This window comes from Prinia subflava, chromosome 4, assembly GCF_021018805.1.
Source record: "Prinia subflava isolate CZ2003 ecotype Zambia chromosome 4, Cam_Psub_1.2, whole genome shotgun sequence".
Taxonomy (NCBI): Eukaryota; Metazoa; Chordata; class Aves; order Passeriformes; family Cisticolidae; genus Prinia; species Prinia subflava.
Genome location: NC_086250.1, coordinates 70,596,137 through 70,618,734, shown reverse-complemented (window position 1 = coordinate 70,618,734; position 22,598 = coordinate 70,596,137). Strand labels below are relative to the sequence as shown.

General features: G+C 46.9%; 3 protein-coding genes across 13 annotated transcripts in view; all 3 read left to right on the top strand.

The window, feature by feature from the left end:
* LOC134550420 (endonuclease domain-containing 1 protein-like) overlaps nt 1-6,089 on the top strand; it is a 173,169-nt gene extending 167,080 nt beyond the window's left edge. For 10 of the 11 annotated variants that reach the window (XM_063397108.1, XM_063397105.1, XM_063397110.1 and 7 more), the window contains 3 exons: nt 539-680; nt 3,297-3,616; nt 4,713-6,089. In XM_063397108.1, coding sequence (XP_063253178.1) covers nt 3,332-3,616; nt 4,713-5,258 — 831 coding nt within the window. In that variant the 5' untranslated portion in view covers nt 539-680; nt 3,297-3,331 and the 3' untranslated portion in view covers nt 5,259-6,089. Of the gene's footprint in view, nt 1-538; nt 681-1,036; nt 1,174-3,296; nt 3,617-4,712 lie in introns of those variants that run through there. The other variant, XM_063397116.1, reaches the window with a different exon arrangement.
* A 3,732-nt stretch (nt 6,090-9,821) lies between these two features.
* LOC134549413 (endonuclease domain-containing 1 protein-like) lies at nt 9,822-14,649 on the top strand. Its single transcript, XM_063394959.1, has 3 exons — nt 9,822-9,971; nt 11,987-12,302; nt 13,063-14,649. The coding sequence occupies exons 2-3, from the start codon at nt 12,021-12,023 to the stop codon at nt 13,600-13,602; spliced, it is 822 nt and encodes a 273-aa protein (XP_063251029.1). The 5' UTR covers nt 9,822-9,971; nt 11,987-12,020; the 3' UTR covers nt 13,603-14,649.
* A 1,216-nt stretch (nt 14,650-15,865) lies between these two features.
* Nucleotides 15,866-21,573, top strand: LOC134549412 (endonuclease domain-containing 1 protein-like). The gene is made up of 3 exons (XM_063394958.1): nt 15,866-16,102; nt 18,718-19,037; nt 20,134-21,573. The coding sequence occupies exons 2-3, from the start codon at nt 18,753-18,755 to the stop codon at nt 20,677-20,679; spliced, it is 831 nt and encodes a 276-aa protein (XP_063251028.1). The 5' UTR covers nt 15,866-16,102; nt 18,718-18,752; the 3' UTR covers nt 20,680-21,573.
* The last annotated feature ends 1,025 nt before the right edge of the window (nt 21,574-22,598 follow it).

Genomic DNA, 22,598 nt, shown 5'->3' with positions numbered 1-22,598 from the left:
AATCTAATCCTAACATCTAATCTAGCCCTGCCGTCTGTCAGTTTGAAGCTGCTCCCTGTTGTCCTGTCACTCCAAACCCTTCTCAAAAGTTCCTCTCCATGTGAACCCCTCTCAGGTACTGAAATGGGCTCCAAGGTCTCCCAGAGCCTTCTCAGCAGCAGGCTTTGCATGAATAAGGGCTCTTAACAAAGCCTTTGCAATTAGGCAAGGGAAAATATGCAGTCTGACCATACTAATTGTGTTCTGAGAGGCTGCAGAAGAGCAGACTGTGGATATCTGGGTATACTCAGAGACAAGCCAGTCAGTCAAACGCCACAAGAGGTGTTCTGCCAGGAACAGAAACATGTGTAGGTCCCCATTCGTGGGGAATGAGGAAATAAACAGAGCAGTCACCAGACCCAGTTATTTTCCCCTGACACATGATGCTGCAAGAACCTGGGAGAAATCCTGAGGAAATTGCAAATAGCAACTGTCACCCCACTTCAGGGTGGGAGCGAACAGATCTCCTTGAATAATGACAGAAAGCCTTTCTTTGCAGTGAAATTCCCTGTTTATCACAACGGCCAGATTGACGACCGGGTATACATTGCGCTGGCACTCCTGAGGGATCAGCCAAGTGTTTCTCCAGGGAGAAGAAGAAAGGAACTCTTCGGCTGCCTGTTCTGAGATTCTGCTTCAAGGTAAGCTCTTGCTCCTTTCTCACCATTTACTCCAATATTTCAAGTCTTTCCTGAGCTTTGGAATAAATATATATAGACAAAGCCTAGGCTGGAGTTGCTGAGTTCCAATATCTGCTGTCCAAAGAGCAAGGAGAGTTTGTGAATGCACTGAATTTTGCAGCTCTTAAACACTTTCTGTAAAGGAGGGCAAGGACAGAGGGAATGATTTGGGAAAGAATTTCAAGCCAAGTCACCTGGAAAATTAACATCAAACTGTTGAATAAGAAGGAGGGGTGAGCACCAAAACTCCACCCCATGACCTTGCAAGAGGCCTCTGACAAACACAGGTGGCTGAACTCCTGGACAAACTCACTCTAAACTCTCTTTGGGAAATTTAACAACTCTGCCTACTTAGAGATAATATAAAAACAGCCACTCTGAGACTTCAGCAGAGACATTTGAGAGTCCTCTGTCACTGGGGCTGCAAGCAGAGTCCTGTGCCCTCTTTCCCACGGTAGGTTGGTTCCTATATATCTAATATTAAGTTTGATATTAAGTTAGTTAAATATATTTTAAGCATGGAGAGGGTCATGCAAAAGGACTTTTCAGGAACTTCTCTGCTTGATTTGAGGCAGCTATGGGCATGCTCTGTCCAGTACTGTAAAAACTCCCCACTTGTTGTTCCTGTTCTTAGTTTCCAGCTTACTGGTCACAGTGTTCCTGATCCGGGGTTACTAAAGAGAAAAAGGACCAGATGTCTTGTGTCACAGCCAAGGGTATATGTAGCTTAATATCCCAATGCTAGCTGAGAGGCAGGACCCCAAGAGGATCATTTGAGGTTCAATATTGGGTCTGACTGAAGAGCTGTGTGTCTGTGTGAACCTGGATGGGGCCAGAGATGTGTAGCAAGTGCAGCAGTGCTGTTCCTTCCCTGCCCAATGCCCCATGAGATTAAAGCCCAGCTCAGCACTGCAGGGGGCTGAGCAGAGTCCCTGCCCAGCTGCAGGTGTCTGCTTTGGGAAGGTGCTCAGAGCAGGAGGGAGTGAGAACAGCGTGAAACTGAGTCAGGGAAAATTTAAGCTGGATCTCAGGAAGAGGTTTTTCACCCATAAGGGTGGTTGAGCCATGAGAGGCTCCCCAGGGAAGTGGTCACATCACCACACCTGCCTGAGTACAAGCTGTGTTTGTACAATACTCTCAGGCACATGGTTGGATTTCTGGGGCTGTCCTGGGCAGAGCCAGAAGTTGGACTCAATGGTCCTGATGGATCCATTCAAATTCAGCATCTTCTGTGATTTTATGAGATCATGTTTGGAAGTAGGGCCTTCCAGGCCCTGTTTTGTTGCAGGATTTTTTCTCCAGTGCCAGTGCAAAAGCTGAGGTAGGTTGGAAAAGGTGACCTTGTCCCAGAGCCATACCTCAGTTCCATGATAACTTTGCCATGAGAGCTGTTTGGGCATTGGGTGGGTTTGGAACACCCCTCTGACAGACTATGCCCCCACCATTGCCTCCTCTGGGCACCTAAAACCTATTTTAGATTTCATCCTCTTGTGTGAAAAAGGGAGATTTGCCCAAACCTTTCAGTTTCAGTGTTCAGTCTGTCAGTACCACATGAAAGCCAAACCCCTTCTGCCTTATCAGTCTGTCGGTGTCCTGTTGTGGAGACCCTTCACTGAGCAGTTCTCTGGGGTGGAGGGTTTGACTGATTTGTTCAGGGTCACACGCCAAGCAGAGAAACCCCTCCTGGGTCTCCACACCTTTACCCACTGCCAGCTCCTGAAGGATTGGCTTTAACTGTTTACAGAATAACACTTATTAATAAAACTGTGTCAGGTTAAGGTTTGAGGCTTGCCAGTGAAAGTATCTGACTGCAAAAAGATATTCAAAGCAGGATACTAATTCAGAACAACATACTAAGAAAGTTTAATAAAAGCGGGCTTGAGGTAATCATTCAGCATGAAGAAAGCAGGATTCTTACCCAATAGGCATCCCAAAGGGAGAGAAGGCAGGTTCAGCCCACCAACTGATCCCAGAAGTTACCATGGAGTCTTCAATCACTTCTCTCCATTTTTAATTCACTTTTATACAATTTCTTTACATTTAGGTGGTGTTTGCATGCAGTCATATGTCTTTCTCAGTGAGGGTTCTCATGCCTTGGGGGTGGATATCTCAATGAAGTACCTGCAGTAACCTGGAGAGGGGGATGTGTGTCAGTCCAAGGAGAGGAATTTTGCCATGGTTGTTGATTCAACAGCAGGACATCTTCATTTATCTCCCATGATTTTCAGTTGCCATGCAGATTATCAGCTAGAAAATACCACTGAGGTGTCTACTCTGCAAGGGTTTTGACAGAGCCTGGCCATGGTGTTTCCTCTCCACTCCACTCCACCTGCTATTTATGTCCACCTTAGGTTTATTCCTCCTTATGTGTGGGAGGCCAGGTATGCTGACTGTGTTTCATCCAGGGAGGAGCATTTTCCCCTGTATTTTCCCGTGCAACTTCTCTACTGTTATCCTTTCATCCCCAGTCATTCCCTGCATACCCCTATAGCGCTGATGATTTTTCCATATCCAGAAGGACAGAAGTTATCCCCTCCTTGGTCTCTCATAGTCCCCTCCTCTGCATTTGCCTTCCAGGAAAGCAAGAGCCCTTCACTTCAAATCCTCCCGCAATGCTGAGGCTGCTGCTGCTGCAGGTGTTGGCCAGCTGCCTCTGGCTGGGACACAGTGAGGTGGTGAAGTCCTTTGAAACTTCATGTCCTCAGTTTTTTTTCCGGGAGATCCCCCCAAATGAAGCCCTGGAGCCGCAGAACCCAGCCTGGATCTGCCAGCGCCACAAGAACCAGTATTACTTTGCCACCCTGTATGACAGGACGATGCGTATTCCTGTCTACTCTGCTTACATCTACCAGCCTGGACCTGGCAAAAGACCTAGAACATGGCTGGTTGAGCCCCAGGTGAGTGTCTCTCTTACAGCACATCACCCTCCAGTCATTAAAAGCAGCATTAAAATAACCATTTCTTTTTCATCCCACCCCTCTACACGCATGCAAATGGACTCACTGGATGGGATTCTCCTCATTTTACTTCAAACACCTTCATCACATGATTCCTCTGATGCATCTGACACATCAGCAGGAGAATGAGATGAGTCATATCCCAGAGGTGTCCAGGTTTTAGCACTGAACTGACAGGAACAGTAAATCAAATTACTTTACATTACATTACAAAGACAAATGATTGCCGTCCCTGTGCTCTACTGTGATGGGAGAACAAGTGATGGGCAAAATACATCCAATAGCAGCTAAATTTGAGGAATCAATGGTTCAGCTGGGCTCTGATCCCCACTTTGCCCTGAGCTGTTCTGCATCTCTGTCAGAGCTTACCTGCTCCCAGTGAAGAGCCAAAGAGGCTTTGGGAGTGACATGAGAGAAGTGAAAAAAAACTCAGAATGGGGTGAGATGGTCCAGGGACCAAGTCTCAGCAGGCTTAGGCACTGGAGATGAGAGGGTCAGGTTAACTGTGGAGGGATTTCTGGAGTGACATTTGAGGCAGTGAAAAGTGAGGAGCATCAGTGCCAGTCCAGTCAGAAGGATGGGCTCTCCATCCATGGGCAGAGATCCCTGAGCACCTCTGGCTCAGGCTTGGTCCAGAAGGATCCAGCAGACAGACAGAACTCCACAAGACAAACTTCAGAACTTTAGGAAAACAGGCCAAGGAAATAAGGGACACAAAAAGAGGAAATTCATGTCATTGCTAAGGACAGAGTGGCAGGATTGATTTGGGTGAAAATGAACCACAGAAGAAACCCATAGGCAGTGTTCCAAAGGAAAGCCATATATAATCCTCTAAATGTGAAATGAATTCCTGAAATAAAAAAAAATATTTGCACTTGTTCCTCGTAGGAACTCAAGCAACTGATCTGGCATTGTACCACATCAGGATCAGATGAAAAATAGGATCTTGACACTCAGAGACTTCTGCTCTAGGGAAATCTGTTCCATTTTCCCCATCCCCAATACTAACACCTTTTTCTTTTCTTTTCCTGTCAAGCTGATTGGCCCAGCTTTTCCCAAAACTATGGAAAAAGAGTGGACACTCTTAAATCGATACAATGTCAGCTTAGAGAAACTCAGCCAGAGCCAGGCTATCCTTCATGACTACAAGAACCTGACGGGTTTGAACCGGGGCCATTTGAACCCCAATGGCCACCACGACGACTACAGCAGCAGGGTGGCCACCTTCACCCTCACCAACATCGTGCCCCAGGATGAGAAACTCAACGGCGGTGCCTGGAACAACTACGAGCAGCAAACGATGATCAGGAGGACCCAGGGATGTAAAACCACCTATGCCATCGTGGGTGCTGTGCCTGGGAACAACTACATCGCCAAGGGCAGGGTTAATAAACCCAGCCACCTCTGGGCAGCTGCCTGCTGCGTGGTGGACAACAGCTACATAAAGGCGTGGGCGGTCATCGCTGAGAATGACAAGAACCAGGTTGAGCTCCTCACGCTGGGGGAGCTGGAGGACACCTTAACTGAGCTCTATGGGAGGGGACAGGTTTCCCTGTTTGACAGTGACTGTCCCCGGGAATAAGCCTCACATCTTGGGTGGAACAGGCTCAGGAGCTTTTGTCACATGTCATAGAATCACTGGTTTGAGCTGGAAGGAATTTCAAACACCATCCATGTAGTCTCAGCTCCCTTGCCATGGGCAGGGACACCTTCCACTATCCCAGGTTGCTTCAAGCCCTGTCCAACCTGGCCTTGGACACTGCCAGGGATGGAGCGGCTACAACTTCCCTGGACAACCTATGCCAGGGCTTCGCCACCCTGACAGTAAAGAATTTCTTCTTAACATCTAATCCAACACCTGCTTTCAGTTTAAAGCCATTCGCTCTTGTCCCAGCACTCCATACCCTTGTCCAAAGTCCCTCTCTCTTTTAAAACCCTTTAGACACTGGAAAGGGTCCAAGTTCTCCCAAGAACCTTCTTTTCTCCAGGCTCTCTCACCCTCAGCTCTCTCACCCTCTCTCCAGAGTAGATGTGCTCCAGCTCTTGGAGCATCTTTGTGGACTCCTCTGGACTCCACTCCAACAGCTTTGTGTCCTTCTTCTGTTGTGGATCCCAGAGCTGGAGGCAGCACTGCAGGGGTCTCACCAGAACAGAGCAGAGGGGAACAAATGGATTGTAGAAGAGAACAAGACAACCCAGGACTCCCAAAGGCCTCTGAGTCTTTTCCAGGAAGGTCTGTTCTCTCAGACTTTACATGATATCTAATTTCTAGTAGGAAGTGAGAAAACCTGTCTTCAGGAAATTTATCAATAAAAGAATACCCACTGCAACGTACTTTAGAGTAGTTTAGAGACTAACAAAACAATTTCTATGCCAACTGTGTAATTTACTAATAAAACCTCGTGAAATTTTACATGTCTTCTGGTTTTTGTTGTTCCTTTTGACCATGAGCATTTAGGGATCTTGGGAGGTCATTTGAGGGTGGTTTTGTGGGCAGAATGGGAGCTTCAAGCAAAGGTTAATAGAGAAACCTTCTATTGGGTCATGAGCTGTAGAAAGGACCCCCTTACTTGGTAAGCTCCTTCTTAGGGACCTGTCGGGGTTCAGCTGAATCCAGTCTTAGCCCCAGATTTTGTCAACTGTTTATGTCTAAAGGATTGTAGAGATGTAATTCAAACTTTATACAACTTGTCCTACAGGTTTGAGGATTGCAAACCATACATATTTACATAATCATATATGATCTAGGATGATAATGATAAGGCAAAAATATGTTAATCAGAATTATTTAGTTCACAGTATGGAAGCTATAACTACTAGTATGGTATTGTGTACTATGAAGCAGTATTGAAGCAAATATATTAAAGCAGTTATATTAAAACCAGCAAAAACAGTTAAATAGAGATTGATGTTACTCACCTATATGAATGGTCAAATGACCATTTGACCATGGTAAAATCTCTTTGGCTCAACCCTGAGAGGTGACCTTCAGAGGCATCTGCACTCCAAGGGGGAATCTCCACACGCACACTGTCACCCTGGTTTTGAAGACTTTTCTAAGCCTCCTGTAATGTTCTTCATATTGGAGTCAGAATTTTTACCTTCTCACAGTTTGTACTGTAAACAATGGCCATGTTTTGCTGTCTTTCATTGTTTACATATTTCTAGCTGGGAGGAGAAAGTTGATTGACAGTTGGCTTGACCAATGTGGTTTGAGAGGTGGAATTCCATCCTCCAATCCACAGGCCCCTTAGGAAATGTATAAAATTGAGTTTTGTAAATAAACTCGCCCCTTTTTCCTGCTCTGCACACCTGCGTGTCCTCATGTGGTTCTTTTCGTGTCATCTGTGACAGCACACAATCCAGGAAGGTGTGTGTCTGCACATGTAAGAGCTAAGGAGACAAAAGTCTGTCTCTACTGCACATCAGCAGTGTTCAGATGTTCATCAGATGTTCGGACAGTTCTTGGGAAGCAGGGCCTCAGTACGCACAACGATTCCTCTGGAAGGCCAACACTGAAAACTGAAAAATTCCCCCCCTCCTCCTCTCTCCCTTAGCTTATATATCTGAGCTGAAGTCATATGGTATGGAACATCCCTTTGGCTAATTTGGGTCAGCTGTCCTGGTTGTGTCCCCTCCCAGGATCTTCCCCACTCCCATCCCCTTTGATGGGAGAAGGAATGTCAGAGGGAGAGCGCTGCTTGGCAGTAGCCAAAACACCGATCTGTCGTCAACGCCCTTCCAATGCAAAGCACAGCACTGTAAGGGCTGGGAACTCTACCTCAGCCAGACAAAATAGAGCTGTTCAGAATGAAGTTCACTTGCTGCAGTGCTGGATTGAAGGCTCATCTCATACAGAAACCACAAGCTGACTTCCCACTGAAATTTCCACTGGCTGTAATGTCACAGTGCCCAGACCATGCTTGCCTGTCCAACAGGTGTCCAAACAATATCAGAGGATGTTATAACACCCACACAAGTGTCAGCATCAGACCTCACTTATTCTTCTGGAAATGGGCATGAACAAAGTGGGTCAGGGTGTCAACAGCTCATACAAGACATGCCCATCGCTCCAGCAACAAGAATTGCAACTTTGATGTCCTCAGTCTTGATCCTTTGGGGCTGGGGGGCAGCACAACAAAGAGTTCAACAGGTTTTGTGTGTTCAGGATTATGTTGGACTGCCCCACTTTTCCCTTGGGATGAGTTTTACACCGTGTCATGCAGCACTGTGGAGTTGGGGGACACTTGGGGGTCTTTGATGGTTTATGACCTCTTCTAATGATGTGACCACTGTTGGGCCCTGCTCTGTTCTGTCAGCTGGGCCTCATCCGAAAGGAGGAATCTGCCCCACCTCCACCACATCTGCTTCTTCTTGGCCTTCTCCCTCATCCTAGCTAAAATCCACTTAGTTTAAGTCATCAGTGCCAGGCTAACCAAGACAAAAGCAAGCACAGGACTCAACCAATGTGTTTAAACAAACTTTGACCGAACACATTTCTCTGTGTATTTCTGGTTGTAACAACCAACTCATCATTCTGTTATTCCTGGACTTGTGGAAATGAAAGAACAAGAGTCTAGTTCACTCAGTTTAGTTTTGAGTGAATGAATGCTCATTGATTCACAGAACATTCTGGGTTGGAAAAGATCTTAAGGACCAGCTAGTTCCCCACCCTTCCATGGGCAGGGACACCTTCCACTATCCTGGCTTGCTCCAAGCCCTGCCCATCCTGGCCTTGGACGCTTCCCAGGGATGGGGCAGTCTCATTTTGTGGGCAACCTGGGCTGGGGCTCCAGCACCCCCACAGTGACAAATTCCTTCCTAATATCCAATCTGAACCTACACTCCTTCCACTTCAAGCCATTTCACCTCGTCCTAATGTCGTGGTTTAACCCCAGCCTGCAGCCATGCCCCACGCAGCCCCTCCCTCACTCCCCAACCATGGCGATCAGGGAGAGAAGTGGAAGGGAAAAAGCTGGAAAACTTGTGGGTGGAGGTAAAGACATCTTAACAGGGAAAGCAAAAGCTCTGCACACAAGCAAAGCACAAGGAATTCTTTCACCATTTCCCATGGAGAGAAAGGTGTTCAGCCACCTCCCGGGCAGCAGGGCCCCAACCCCCCTAACAGTTACACGGGAAGACAAAACCCACCACTCCAAATGTCCCCTCCCTCCTCCTTCTTCCCCTCACTTTATATACTCAGCACAAATTCACATGCTCTGGAATATCTCTCTGGTCAGTTGGGGTCACCTATCCTGGTTTTGTCTCCTCCCAACCTCCCAAGTACCCCCAGCCTCCTTGCCAGCCTGGCAGTACAAAAAGCAGAGAAGGCCTTGGCTCCGTGTAAGCTCTGCTCAGCAATAACAAGAACATCTCTGTGTTATCAACTCTGTGTTCAGCACAAGTCCAAACACAGCCCCAGACCTGCCACTGTCAGGAAAATTAACTCTGAACCCAGCACACCGATCAACTCCATGCCCTTGTCCACAGTCTCTCTCTCCAGCTCTCCTGCAGACTCCTCAGGTACTGGCAGGAGCTCTGAGGTATCCCCAGAGCCTTCTCCTTCCCAGCCTGCTGGGATGAAGCTGTTCCAAAGCCATGGCAATCAGGCAAGAGAGCATTTGCAGCCTGGCCATAGGAAGGATGTAATGTGAGGCTGCAGAAGAGCAGCCTGTGAATATGTGAGTGGCCTCAGAGACAGGCCAGTCCATCTAATGTCACCAGAGCTGTTCTGTTGGGAACAGAAACATGTGCAGGTGCTGGAGCAGCAGCAGCTGCAGCTGGTGGGATTGATGAAATGATCAAGGAAGTCACCAGACCCTGTTAACTGATGCTGACATATCACGCTGCAGGTCAGCAAATTTGGGAGAAATTCTGAGGAAATCATGAAAAACAACTGTCAGCCCATTTCAGGGTGTGTATGAATGAACTCCTCTAAATAAAAAAAAAAAAAGAAAACTTCTCTTTTCTATGTAATTCCCTGTTTATAAGAAAGGGCAAATTTATGACTGGGAATATATTTAACTGATGCTGACATACCATGCTGCAAGTCAGCAAATTTGAGACATTCTGTGGAAATAAACAATGGTCAACATATTTCAGGATGGGTGTGAATAAAGCCCCTGAATAAAAATAGAAGACTTCTCTTTTCTATGTAATTCCCTGTTTTTAAGACGAGGCAAATTTTTGTCTGGGTATATATTGCAGTGGCACTCCTGAGGATTCCACCAGTCCTTTCTCCAGGGAGAAGACAGAAGGAACGGTTCAGCTCTCAGTTCTGAGACTCTGCTGCAAGGTAAGCTCTTGCTCCTTCCTCCCCATTGTCTCCAATATTCAAAGTCCTTCCTGAGCTTTGGAGTAAAATTATACAGACAAAGCCTAGGCTGGAGTTGCTGAGCTCCAAGGAGCAATCAGAGCTTATGCATGCACTGAGTTTTGCAGCACTTGAGTATTTTCTGTCAGTCAGGATGACAAGGACAGAAGGAATGATTTGGCAAAGAAAGTCAAGCCAGCTCACCTGAAAATTAACATCAAAACATTGAATAAGAAGGAAGCAAGAAATTATTGGCTACCAAAACACCAGCCATGACCTTGCAAAAAACCTCTAGAAAAATAGAAATGCAGTCTGAACTCTAATCTCTGCTTGGGAAATCTATTAAATGTCTCTTTCTGGAGAGCATATAAACCCAGACAGTCTGAGACTGCAGCTGAGGCATTTGAGAGTCCTCTGCCACTTTGGAGCTGTGAGCAGAATCCTGTGCTGCTCTTACCAACGGTAGGGGTTTTCTATATATCTATTAAGTTAGATATTCATTTAGATACAGTTTAATCTCATGGAGTGAGTCATGCAGAAGGACTTTTCAGACACTCCTGTGCTTGATTTGGCAGCTATGGGCATGCTCTTCCCAGTGCTGTAAAAAGTCCCAACTTGTGGTTCCAGTTCTCAGTTTCCAGCTCATTGGTCACCACCTTCCTGATCCAGGGCTAAAAAAGAGAAAAAGGACCACAAATGTTGGGTCAGAGCAGGGCTGTGTGCAGCTGAACATCCTGAATCCAATGGAAATGGAGAGATGAGGGTCAGGGAGATAAATAAAAGAGCAAATGTACAAGGTGACTTGTCAAGCCTTCAGCAGTCCTCAGCTCAGACCCTTCCCAGCCAAGGGTGGGCTTTGTGCTTTAGAGGCTGTGGCAGCTTTCTCTCCCAGGAACCCTTTCAACTGCCTGTCCTGGCTGCCTTAATTCCAAATGCTGATGATATGAAATCATTCCACTGAGTGTCTGGCAATGCAAATGGAAGCATCCCTGTTATCCCCAACCTGTGCTGCCTCTGAAAGGAGACAAAGCCCTTGCTTGGTTGCCAGCAATCCCAGGGAGCTCTTCAGCACTTTTCTCATAAAGGAATGATCTCACTGACTGCTGAGAATCACAGCAGCACTGAGAAAGTCAAAATAGGACAGTTGGCCGTCCAAGAAATTCCTGCAACTGTGCCTTTGACTGTACAGGAAAATCAGTCATCCAAGCTAAGGGTGGGCTTCAGCAGGAACCCCAAGGAATGTCTGGAAGAGGTGCCCCTCAGTGCTTGCATTGCAGCAGCCACTGTGCTGATAAGATAGAGGTGTAATCCCTCATGCTTGCTGCTACCATCTGCTTGGCCCTTTCATTTTCTCTCTCCGTGTGTCTGCAAGTTCAGACCCTGGGGTTGGATATTGTGGAAATGCAAGGTGAGCAGCAGGACATTGCCCAATGTCAGCTGAGAAGCAGGGCCCCAAGTGGATCATTTGGGGTTCAATATTGGGTCTGACTGGAAGGGCTGCATGTCTGTGTAAACCTGGATGGAGCCAGAGATGTGTAGGAAGTGCACCAGTGCTGTTCTTTCCCTGCCAATGCCCCATGAGATTAAAGCCCAGTCAGCACTGCAGGGGGCTGACAGAGTCCCTGCCCAGCTGCAGGTGTCTGCTGTGGGAAGGTGCTCAGAGCAGGAGGGAGGTGGGAAAATGTGACCTTATCCCAGGGCTGTGCCTCAGTTGCAAGCTCAGTTGCTTTGAGAGCTGAGGACACTGGTTATAGCTTTGGCTCCTTCTACACTTGGGCTGAGTTCTCCCTCTGCTGCCTCCTCTGGCCACCTAACCCCTCTTTTAGGTTTCACCCTTACTGCCTTCATGATTTTTCCATATCCTAGAGGATAGAAATGTCTCCTTTCCTGGTCTCTCATGATCCCCTCCTCTGCCAGCTCTGTCCCCCTGCACAAAAAGGCTCCAGGCCATGACCAGCTGTCTCCAAGCTGAGTGTCCCTCTGCATTTGCCTTCCAGGGGAGCAAGAGCCCTTCCCTGAAATCCTCCCACGATGCTGAAGCTGCTGCTGCTGCAGGTGTTGGCCAGCTGCCTCTGGCTGGGGCACAGCGAGGTGGTGACGTCCTTTGCAAGCTGTCTCAAGTTTTTCTATGGGAATACTACCCCAGGTAATGCTCTGGAGCCACAGAACCCAGCCTGGATCTGCCAGCGCTACAAGAACCAATATCACTTTGCAACCCTGTATGACAGGACGATGCGTATTCCAGTGTACTCTGCTTACATCTACAGTCCTGGACCTGGCAACAGATCTACGTCATGGTTTGTTGAGCCCCAGGTGAGTGTCTCTCTCACAGCACATCCCCCTTCAATCATAAGAAGATAACTGCAGCATTTAACCCAACTTTTCTATTTCTTACAACCTCACTACACACAAACACATAAATGGACACACTGGATGGGAATTTTCTCATTCAACTTCTAACACCTGCACCACATGATCAGATGGTTCCTTTGATGCATCTGAGATGTCAGCAGAATTATATCCCAAAGGTGCCCAATTTCCTGCCTTGACCTGACAGGAACAGCAAGTCAGATCTCTTTGCATCACATGACAAAGTCAAATGATTCCCCTCCCTGTGCCTGCTGTGGTGGGAGACCAAGTGATGGGGAAAAGGCATCCAAGAGAGGCTCCACTTGAGGGACCAACAGTGCTGCTGGATCTGATCCCCACTTTGCCCTGAGCTGTTTTGTCATCCCTGAGCTTATCTGCTCCCAGTGAAGAGTCAAACAGGCTCTGTGAATGGTGTGAGACAAGTGATGAGAAACTCAGAAGGGGGTGAAATGGCTCAGAGACAAACCCTTGGGGGAAAAGGCCTCCCAGCACAGGCTGCAGTCAGATTCTGAGCTGCTTTCTCTTTCTCTTCTCATTCATGTGGGAGGGGCATGCGTATAATTTTTCTCAGATTCATAAATTTTCATACATTGAGATTACAAAAAATGGAATTTTCACCATCAGAGCCATCTGGTCCAGGGTAATCTGTTTCATTACATGCATCCTCAGTACTGACACCTTTTCCTCTTCTTACCCTGTCAAGCTGATCAACCCATCTTTTTCCAAGGATATGGATACAGAGATATCCATTGCAAATCGATACAAAGTCACTCCACAGCAAATTGGCCAGAGTCAGGCTATCAACCAAGACTACAAGAAACTCCAGGGTTTAGACCGTGGTCACTTGAGCCCCAGTAGCCACCGAAGTGGTAACAACAACAAGTGGGCTACCTTCACCCTCACCAACATAGTGCCCCAGAACAGCACGCTCAACAAGGGTGCCTGGAAAGACTACGAGAACCAAATGATGGCCCAGCTAACCCAGGGCTGTACAACCACCTATGTCATTGTGGGTGCTGTGCCTGGGAACAAGTACATCTCCAATAAGAGGGTTAATGTACCCAGCCACCTCTGGTCAGCTGCCTGCTGCCAGACCAACACCATCAGGAAGACTTGGGCTGTCATTGCTGAAAACAACAAGAATCAGGTCCAGAACCTCACCCTGGCACAGCTGGAGGCCAGGTTGACCACCCTCTATAGGAAGGGAAATGTCTCTCTGTTCCACAGTGATTGTCCCCGCTAACAAACCTCATATCCTGGGTGGAAAAGGCTTGAGAGCTTTTCCCTCATGTCATAGAATCCCAGAATCACAGAATCCCAGAATCACAGAATTCCAGAATCACAGAATCACAGAATGGGTTGTGTTTTATGGGACTTTAAAGATCATCTTGTTCCATCCCCTTCCCTGTGCAGTGACAGCTTTCACTACACCTGGTTGCTCCAAACCCCATCCAACCTGGTCTTGAACACTTCCAGACATGGAACAGTCACAGCTTCTCTGCTCACCCCATGACATGGCCTCACCACCCCCTCTGTATAGAATTTCTCCCTAACATCTCATCTAACCCTGCCCTTTGTCAGTGTGAAAACATTCCCTCTTGTCCTGTCACTCCATGCCCTTGTCCAAAGTCCCTCTCCAGATCTCTTGGTGAACTTCTAGCTAGTGGAAGGGGATCCAACTTCTCCACACAGCCTTTTCTTGTCAAGGTTGAACACCCTCAGCTGGCTCAGCCTGTCTCCAGAGCAGAGGTGTTCCACACCTTGGCCTCCACTGGACTCCACTCCAATATAATTTTGTCCTTCTCATGTTGTGGGCCCCAGAGCTGGATGCAGCACTCCAGGTGCAAGGACAAGATTCTGGACAACCAGCTCTAGATGACCCTCTTTGACCCGGGGTATGGACTAGAAGATTTTGAGTGATCCCTCCCACACTCAACAATTCAGTGATTATGTGATTCAGCGATGCTTTTGTTTGCTTGCTTTTGAAATTGCACCTTGGGAGCAGCACCTGTATATCAACAGGCAGGATGAGGCACTGGATAGAGAGGAAGTTTTGAGCAGCCAAAGATAAATTTCTGTGATGCACTGCTTGAATACCTTAATTCTCCACCCTGCTTCTGAAGCTTTTCTTTAAAATTACAGGGAACTGATTTGGGGAAATGTGTTTAATATATTCAATATATTGAGTGTATTCAATGTTATAATCAAAAGATCAGCATAGGACAAATCATTTAGTTCCGGACTAGTTCACAATAAAAATTATTTGCTGCAGTGCTGGTTTGCAGGGTCACTTCATGTATAAACCACACGTTGCCTCTTGCTGAAATTTCTACTACCAAAAATGCCACAGTTCCCAGAACATCAGTGCTATTTTGGGCTGAGGATCCTCTGCAGACACCTCTGATGTACCTCAAGGGGCTCCCTCTGATTTGCTCACCCACCTCTTCACACCTGCTGGGGCTTGAGACCACACTCATCCTCACCCCTGCTCATCTCATGCCCCACTGCCCCTGCTTTCCAGGGAAACTATGGAACTATGGGTGATTGACCAACCCCACGAATCCCACCTCCATCAGCTCCTTGGGCTGTTATGGGAACCTTTACCCCTGACAGTACCCAGAAATGCCCTGCCCTCCACAGTAAGCTTGTGAAATACTTGGGAAGCCAAAAAAGAAAGGAATCAGTTCCATAGAATCACTGAATGACAGAATCCAAGGTTGGAATAGACCTCCAAGGTCATCCTGTCACACCACCCTCCCAGCACTACCACTGTAAACCTTAAAACACTAATCCCTATCACCCAGTCCTGAATCCAGATGCCTCTGAAACACCTCAAGGGATGGTGACTCCAACACCTCTCTGGGAAACCTTTTCCATTGCCTGACCATGTGGCAGTTGAAAGAGCTTTTTCTAATATCTAATCTGAATTTCCCCTGTTCATTTTAAATCCTTTTTCTCTACTCCTCTCACTACTAACATGGTAGAAGAGACCAACTTCAGCCGCATTACAACCTCCTTTGAGGTAACTGCAGAGTGCCCTGAGCCTGCTCTTCTCGAGACTAAAATCTAATCCTAACATCTAATCTAGCCCTGCCGTCTGTCAGTTTGAAGCTGCTCCCTGTTGTCCTGTCACTCCAAACCCTTCTCAAAAGTTTCTCTCCATGTGAACCCCTCTCAGGTACTGAAATGGGCTCCAAGGTCTCCCAGAGCCTTCTCAGCAGCAGGCTTTGCATGAATAAGGGCTCTTAACAAAGCCTTTGCAATTAGGCAAGGGAAAATATGCAGTCTGACCATACTAATTTTGTTCTGAGAGGCTACAGAAGAGCAGACTGTGAATATCTGGGTATACTCAGAGACAAGCCAGTCAGTCAAACGCCACAAGAGGTGTTCTGCCAGGAACAGAAACATGTGTAGGTCCCCATTCGTGGGGAATGAGGAAATAAACAGAGCAGTCACCAGACCCAGTTATTTTCCCCTGACACATGATGCTACAAGAACCTGGGAGAAATCCTGAGGAAATTGCAAATAGCAACTGTCACCCCACTTCAGGGCAGGAGCAAACAGATCTCCTTGAATAATGACAGAAAGCCTTTCTTTGCAGTGAAATTCCCTGTTTATCACAATGGCCAGATTGACGACCGGGTATACATTGCGCTGGCACTCCTGAGGGATCAGCCAAGTGTTTCTCCAGGGAGAAGAAGAAAGGAACTCTTCGGCTGCCTGTTCTGAGACTCTGCTTCAAGGTAAGCTCTTGCTCCTTTCTCACCATTTACTCCAATATTTCAAGTCTTTCCTGAGCTTTGGAATAAATATATATAGACAAAGCCTAGGCTGGAGTTGCTGAGTTCCAATATCTGCTGTCCAAGGAGCAAGGAGAGTTTGTGAATGCACTGAATTTTGCAGCTCTTAAACGCTTTCTGTAAAGGAGGGCAAGGACAGAGGGAATGATTTGGGAAAGAATTTCAAGCCAAGTCACCTGGAAAATTAACATCAAACTGTTGAATAAGAAGGAGGGGTGAGCACCAAAACTCCACCCCATGACCTTGCAAGAGGCCTCTGACAAACACAGGTGGCTGAACTCCTGGACAAACTCACTCTAAACTCTCTTTGGGAAATTTAACAACTCTGCCTCCTTAGAGATCATATAAAAACAGCCACTCTGAGACTTCAGCAGAGACATCTGAGAGTCCTCTGTCACTGGGGCTGCAAGCAGAGTCCTGTGCCCTCTTTTCCACGGTAGGTTGGTTCCTATATATCTAATATTAAGTTTGATATTAAGTTAGTTAAATATATTTTAAGCATGGAGAGGGTCATGCAAAAGGACTTTTCAGGAACTTCTCTGCTTGATTTGAGGCAGCTACGGGCATGCTCTGTCCAGTACTGTAAAAACTCCCCACTTGTTGTTCCTGTTCTTAGTTTCCAGCTTACTGGTCACAGTGTTCCTGATCCGGGGTTACTAAAGAGAAAAAGGACAGATGTCTTGTGTCACAGCCAAGGGTATATGTAGCTTAATATCCCAATGCCAGCTGAGAGGCAGGACCCCAAGAAGATCATTTGAGGTTCAGTATTGGGTCTGACTAGAAAAGCTGCTTGTCTGTGTGAACCTGGATAGGGCCAGAGATGTGTAGCAAGTGCAGCAGTGCTGTTCCTTCCCTGCCCAATGCCCCATGAGATTAAAGCCCAGCTCAGCACTGCAGGGGGCTGAGCAGAGTCCCTGCCCAGCTGCAGGTGTCTGCTGTGGCAAGGTGCTCAGAGCAGGAGGGAGTGAGAACAGCGTGAAACTGAGTCAGGGAAAATTTAAGCTGGATATCAGGAAGAGGTTTTTCACCCATAAGGGTGGTTGAGCCATGAGAGGCTCCCCAGGGAAGTGGTCACATCACCACACCTGCCTGAGTACAAGCTGTGTTTGTACAATACTGTCAGGCACATGGTTGGATTTCTGGGGCTGTCCTGGGCAGAGCCAGAAGTTGGACTCAATGGTCCTGATGGATCCATTCAAACTCAGCATCTTCTGTGATTTTATGAGATCATGTTTGGAAGTAGGGGCCTTCCAGGCCCTGTTTTGTTGCAGGATTTTTTCTCCAGTGCCAGTGCAAAAGCTGAGGTAGGTTGGAAAAGGTGACCTTGTCCCAGAGCCATACCTCAGTTCCATGATAACTTTGCCATGAGAGCTGTTTGAGCATTGGGTGGGTTTGGAACACCCCTCTGACAGACTATGCCCCCACCATTGCCTCCTCTGGGCACCTAAAACCTATTTTAGATTTCATCCTCTTGTGTGAAAAAGGGAGATTTGCCCAAACCTTTCAGTTTCAGTGTTCAGTCTGTCAGTACCACATGAAAGCCAAACCCCTTCTGCCTTATCAGTCTGTCGGTGTCCTGTTGTGGAGACCCTTCACTGAGCAGTTCTCTGGGGTGGAGGGTTTGACTGATTTGTTCAGGGTCACACGCCAAGCAGAGAAACCCCTCCTGGGTCTCCACACCTTTACCCACTGCCAGCTCCTGAAGGATTGGCTTTAACTGTTTACAGAATAACACTTATTAATAAAACTGTGTCAGGTTAAGGTTTGAGGCTTGCCAGTGAAAGTATCTGACTGCAAAAAGATATTCAAAGCAGGATACTAATTCAGAACAACATACTAAGAAAGTTTAATAAAAGCGGGCTTGAGGTAATCATTCAGCATGAAGAAAGCAGGATTCTTACCCAATAGGCATCCCAAAGGGAGAGAAGGCAGGTTCAGCCCACCAACTGATCCCAGAAGTTACCATGGAGTCTTCAATCACTTCTCTCCATTTTTAATTCACTTTTATACAATTTCTTTATGTTTAGGTGGTGTTTGCATGCAGTCATGTCTTTCTCAGTGAGGGTTCTCATGCCTTGGGGGTGGATATCTCAATGAAGTACCTGCAGTAACCTGGGGATGGGGATGTGTGTCAGTCCAAGGAGAGGAATTTTGCCATGGTTGTTGATTCAACAGCAGGACATCTTCATTTATCTCCCATGATTTTCAGTTGCCATGCAGATTATCAGCTAGAAAATACCACTGAGGTGTCTACTCTGCAAGGGTTTTGACAGAGCCTGGCCATGGTGTTTCCTCTCCACTCCACTCCACCTGCTATTTATGTCCACCTTAGGTTTATTCCTCCTTGTGTGTGGGAGGCCAGGTATGCTGACTGTGTTTCATCCAGGGAGGAGCATTTTCCCCTGTATTTTCCCGTGCAACTTCTCTACTGTTATCCTTTCATCCCCAGTAATTCCCTGCACACCCCTATAGCGCTGATGATTTTTCCATATCCAGGAGGACAGAAGTTATCCCCTCCTTGGTCTCTCATAGTCCCCTCCTCTGCATTTGCCTTCCAGGAAAGCAAGAGCCCTTCACCTCAAATCCTCCCGCAATGCTGAGGCTGCTGCTGCTGCAGGTGTTGGCCAGCTGCCTCTGGCTGGGGCACAGCGAGGTGGTGAAGTCCTTTGAAACTTCATGTCCTCAGTTTTTTTTCCAGGAGATCCCCCCAAATGAAGCCCTGGAGCCGCAGAACCCAGCCTGGATCTGCCAGCGCCACAAGAACCAGTATTACTTTGCCACCCTGTATGACAGGACGATGCGTATTCCTGTCTACTCTGCCTACATCTACCAGCCTGGACCTGGCAAAAGACCTAGAACATGGCTGGTTGAGCCCCAGGTGAGTGTCTCTCTTACAGCACATCACCCTCCAGTCATTAAAAGCAGCATTAAAATAACCATTTCTTTTTCATCTCACCCCTCTACACGCATGCAAATGGACTCACTGGATGGGATTCTCCTCATTTTACTTCAAACACCTTCATCACATGATTCCTCTGATGCATCTGACACATCAGCAGGAGAATGAGATGAGTCATATCCCAGAGGTGTCCAGGTTTTAGCACTGAACTGACAGGAACAATAAATCAAATTACTTTACATTATATTACAAAGACAAATGATTGCCGTCCCTGTGCTCTACTGTGGTGGGAGAACAAGTGATGGGCAAAATACATCCAATAGCAGCTAAATTTGAGGAATCAATGGTTCAGCTGGGCTCTGATCCCCACTTTGCCCTGAGCTGTTCTGCATCTCTGTCAGAGCTTACCTGCTCCCAGTGAAGAGCCAAAGAGGCTTTGGGAGTGACATGAGAGAAGTGAAAAAAAACTCAGAATGGGGTGAGATGGTCCAGGGACCAAGTCTCAGCAGGCTTAGGCACTGGAGATGAGAGGGTCAGGTTAACTGTGGAGGGATTTCTGGAGTGACATTTGAGGCAGTGAAAAGTGAGGAGCATCAGTGCCAGTCCAGTCAGAAGGGCGGGATCTCCATCCATGGGCAGAGATCCCTGAGCACCTCTGGCTCAGGCTTGGTCCAGAAGGATCCAGCAGACAGACAGAACTCCACAAGACAAACTTCAGAACTTTAGGAAAACAGGCCAAGGAAATAAGGGACACAAAAAGAGGAAATTCATGTCATTGCTAAGGACAGAGTGGCAGGATTGATTTGGGTGAAAATGAACCACAGAAGAAACCCATAGGCAGTGTTCCAAAGGAAAGCCATATATAATCCTCTAAATGTGAAATGAATTCCTGAAATAAAAAAAAATATTTGCACTTGTTCCTCGTAGGAACTCAAGCAACTGATCTGGCATTGTACCACATCAGGATCAGATGAAAAATAGGATCTTGACACTCAGAGACTTCTGCTCTAGGGAAATCTGTTCCATTTTCCCCATCCCCAATACTAACACCTTTTTCTTTTCTTTTCCTGTCAAGCTGATTGGCCCAGCTTTTCCCAAAACTATGGAAAAAGAGTGGACACTCTTAAATCGATACAATGTCAGCTTAGAGAAACTCAGCCAGAGCCAGGCTATCCTTCATGACTACAAGAACCTGTCGGGTTTGAACCGGGGCCATTTGAACCCCAACGGCCACCACGATGACTACAGCAGCAGGGTGGCCACCTTCACCCTCACCAACATCGTGCCCCAGGATGAGAAACTCAACGGCGGTGCCTGGAACAACTACGAGCAGCAAACGATGATCAGGAGGACCCAGGGATGTAAAACCACCTATGCCATCGTGGGTGCTGTGCCTGGGAACAACTACATCGCCAAGGGCAGGGTTAATAAACCCAGCCACCTCTGGGCAGCTGCCTGCTGCGTGGTGGACAACAGCTACATAAAGGCGTGGGCGGTCATTGCTGAGAATGACAAGAACCAGGTTGAGCTCCTCACGCTGGGGGAGCTGGAGGACACCTTAACTGAGCTCTATGGGAGGGGACAGGTTTCCCTGTTTGACAGTGACTGTCCCCGGGAATAAGCCTCACATCTTGGGTGGAACAGGCTCAGGAGCTTTTGTCACATGTCATAGAATCACTGGTTTGAGCTGGAAGGAATTTCAAACACCATCCATGTAGTCTCAGCTCCCTTGCCATGGGCAGGGACACCTTCCACTATCCCAGGTTGCTTCAAGCCCTGTCCAACCTGGCCTTGGACACTGCCAGGGATGGAGCGGCTACAACTTCCCTGGACAACCTATGCCAGGGCCTCACCACCCAGACAGTAAAGAATTTCTTCTTAACATCTAATCCAACACCTGCTTTCAGTTTAAAGCCATTCGCTCTTGTCCCAGCACTCCATACCCTTGTCCAAAGTCCCTCTCTCTTTTAAAACCCTTTAGACACTGGAAAGGGTCCAAGTTCTCCCAAGAACCTTCTTTTCTCCAGGCTCTCTCACCCTCAGCTCTCTCACCCTCTCTCCAGAGTAGATGTGCTCCAGCTCTTGGAGCATCTTTGTGGACTCCTCTGGACTCCACTCCAACAGCTTTGTGTCCTTCTTCTGTTGTGGATCCCAGAGCTGGAGGCAGCACTGCAGGGGTCTCACCAGAACAGAGCAGAGGGGAACAAATGGATTGTAGAAGAGAACAAGACAACCCAGGACTCCCAAAGGCCTCTGAGTCTTTTCCAGGAAGGTCTGTTCTCTCAGACTTTACATGATATCTAATTTCTAGTAGGAAGTGAGAAAACCTGTCTTCAGGAAATTTATCAATAAAAGAATACCCACTGCCACGTACTTTAGAGTAGTTTAGAGACTAACAAAACAATTTCTATGCCAACTGTGTAATTTACTAATAAAACCTCGTGAAATTTTACATGTCTTCTGGTTTTTGTTGTTCCTTTTGACCATGAGCATTTAGGGATCTTGGGAGGTCATTTGAGGGTGGTTTTGTGGGCAGAATGGGAGCTTCAAGCAAAGGTTAATAGAGAAACCTTCTATTGGGTCATGAGCTGTAGAAAGGACCCCCTTACTTGGTAAGCTCCTTCTTAGGGACCTGTCGGGGTTCAGCTGAATCCAGTCTTAGCCCCAGATTTTGTCAACTGTTTATGTCTAAAGGATTGTAGAGATGTAATTCAAACTTTATACAACTTGTCCTACAGGTTTGAGGATTGCAAACCATACATATTTACATAATCATATATGATCTAGGATGATAATGATAAGGCAAAAATATGTTAATCAGAATTATTTAGTTCACAGTATGGAAGCTATAACTACTAGTATGGTATTGTGTACTATGAAGCAGTATTGAAGCAAATATATTAAAGCAGTTATATTAAAACCAGCAAAAACAGTTAAATAGAGATTGATGTTACTCACCTATATGAATGGTCAAATGACCATTTGACCATGGTAAAATCTCTTTGGCTCAACCCTGAGAGGTGACCTTCAGAGGCATCTGCACTCCAAGGGGGAATCTCCACACGCACACTGTCACCCTGGTTTTGAAGACTTTTCTAAGCCTCCTGTAATGTTCTTCATATTGGAGTCAGAATTTTTACCTTCTCACAGTTTGTACTGTAAACAATGGCCATGTTTTGCTGTCTTTCATTGTTTACATATTTCTAGCTGGGAGGAGAAAGTTGATTGACAGTTGGCTTGACCAATGTGGTTTGAGAGGTGGAATTCCATCCTCCAATCCACAGGCCCCTTAGGAAATGTATAAAATTGAGTTTTGTAAATAAATTCGCCCCTTTTTCCTGCTCTGCACACCTGCGTGTCCTCATGTGGTTCTTTTCGTGTCATCTGTGACAGCACACAATCCAGGAAGGTGTGTGTCTTCACATGTAAGAGCTAAGGAGACAAAAGTCTGTCTCTACTGCACATCAGCAGTGTTCAGATGTTCATCAGATGTTCGGACAGTTCTTGGGAAGCAGGGCCTCAGTACGCACAACGATTCCT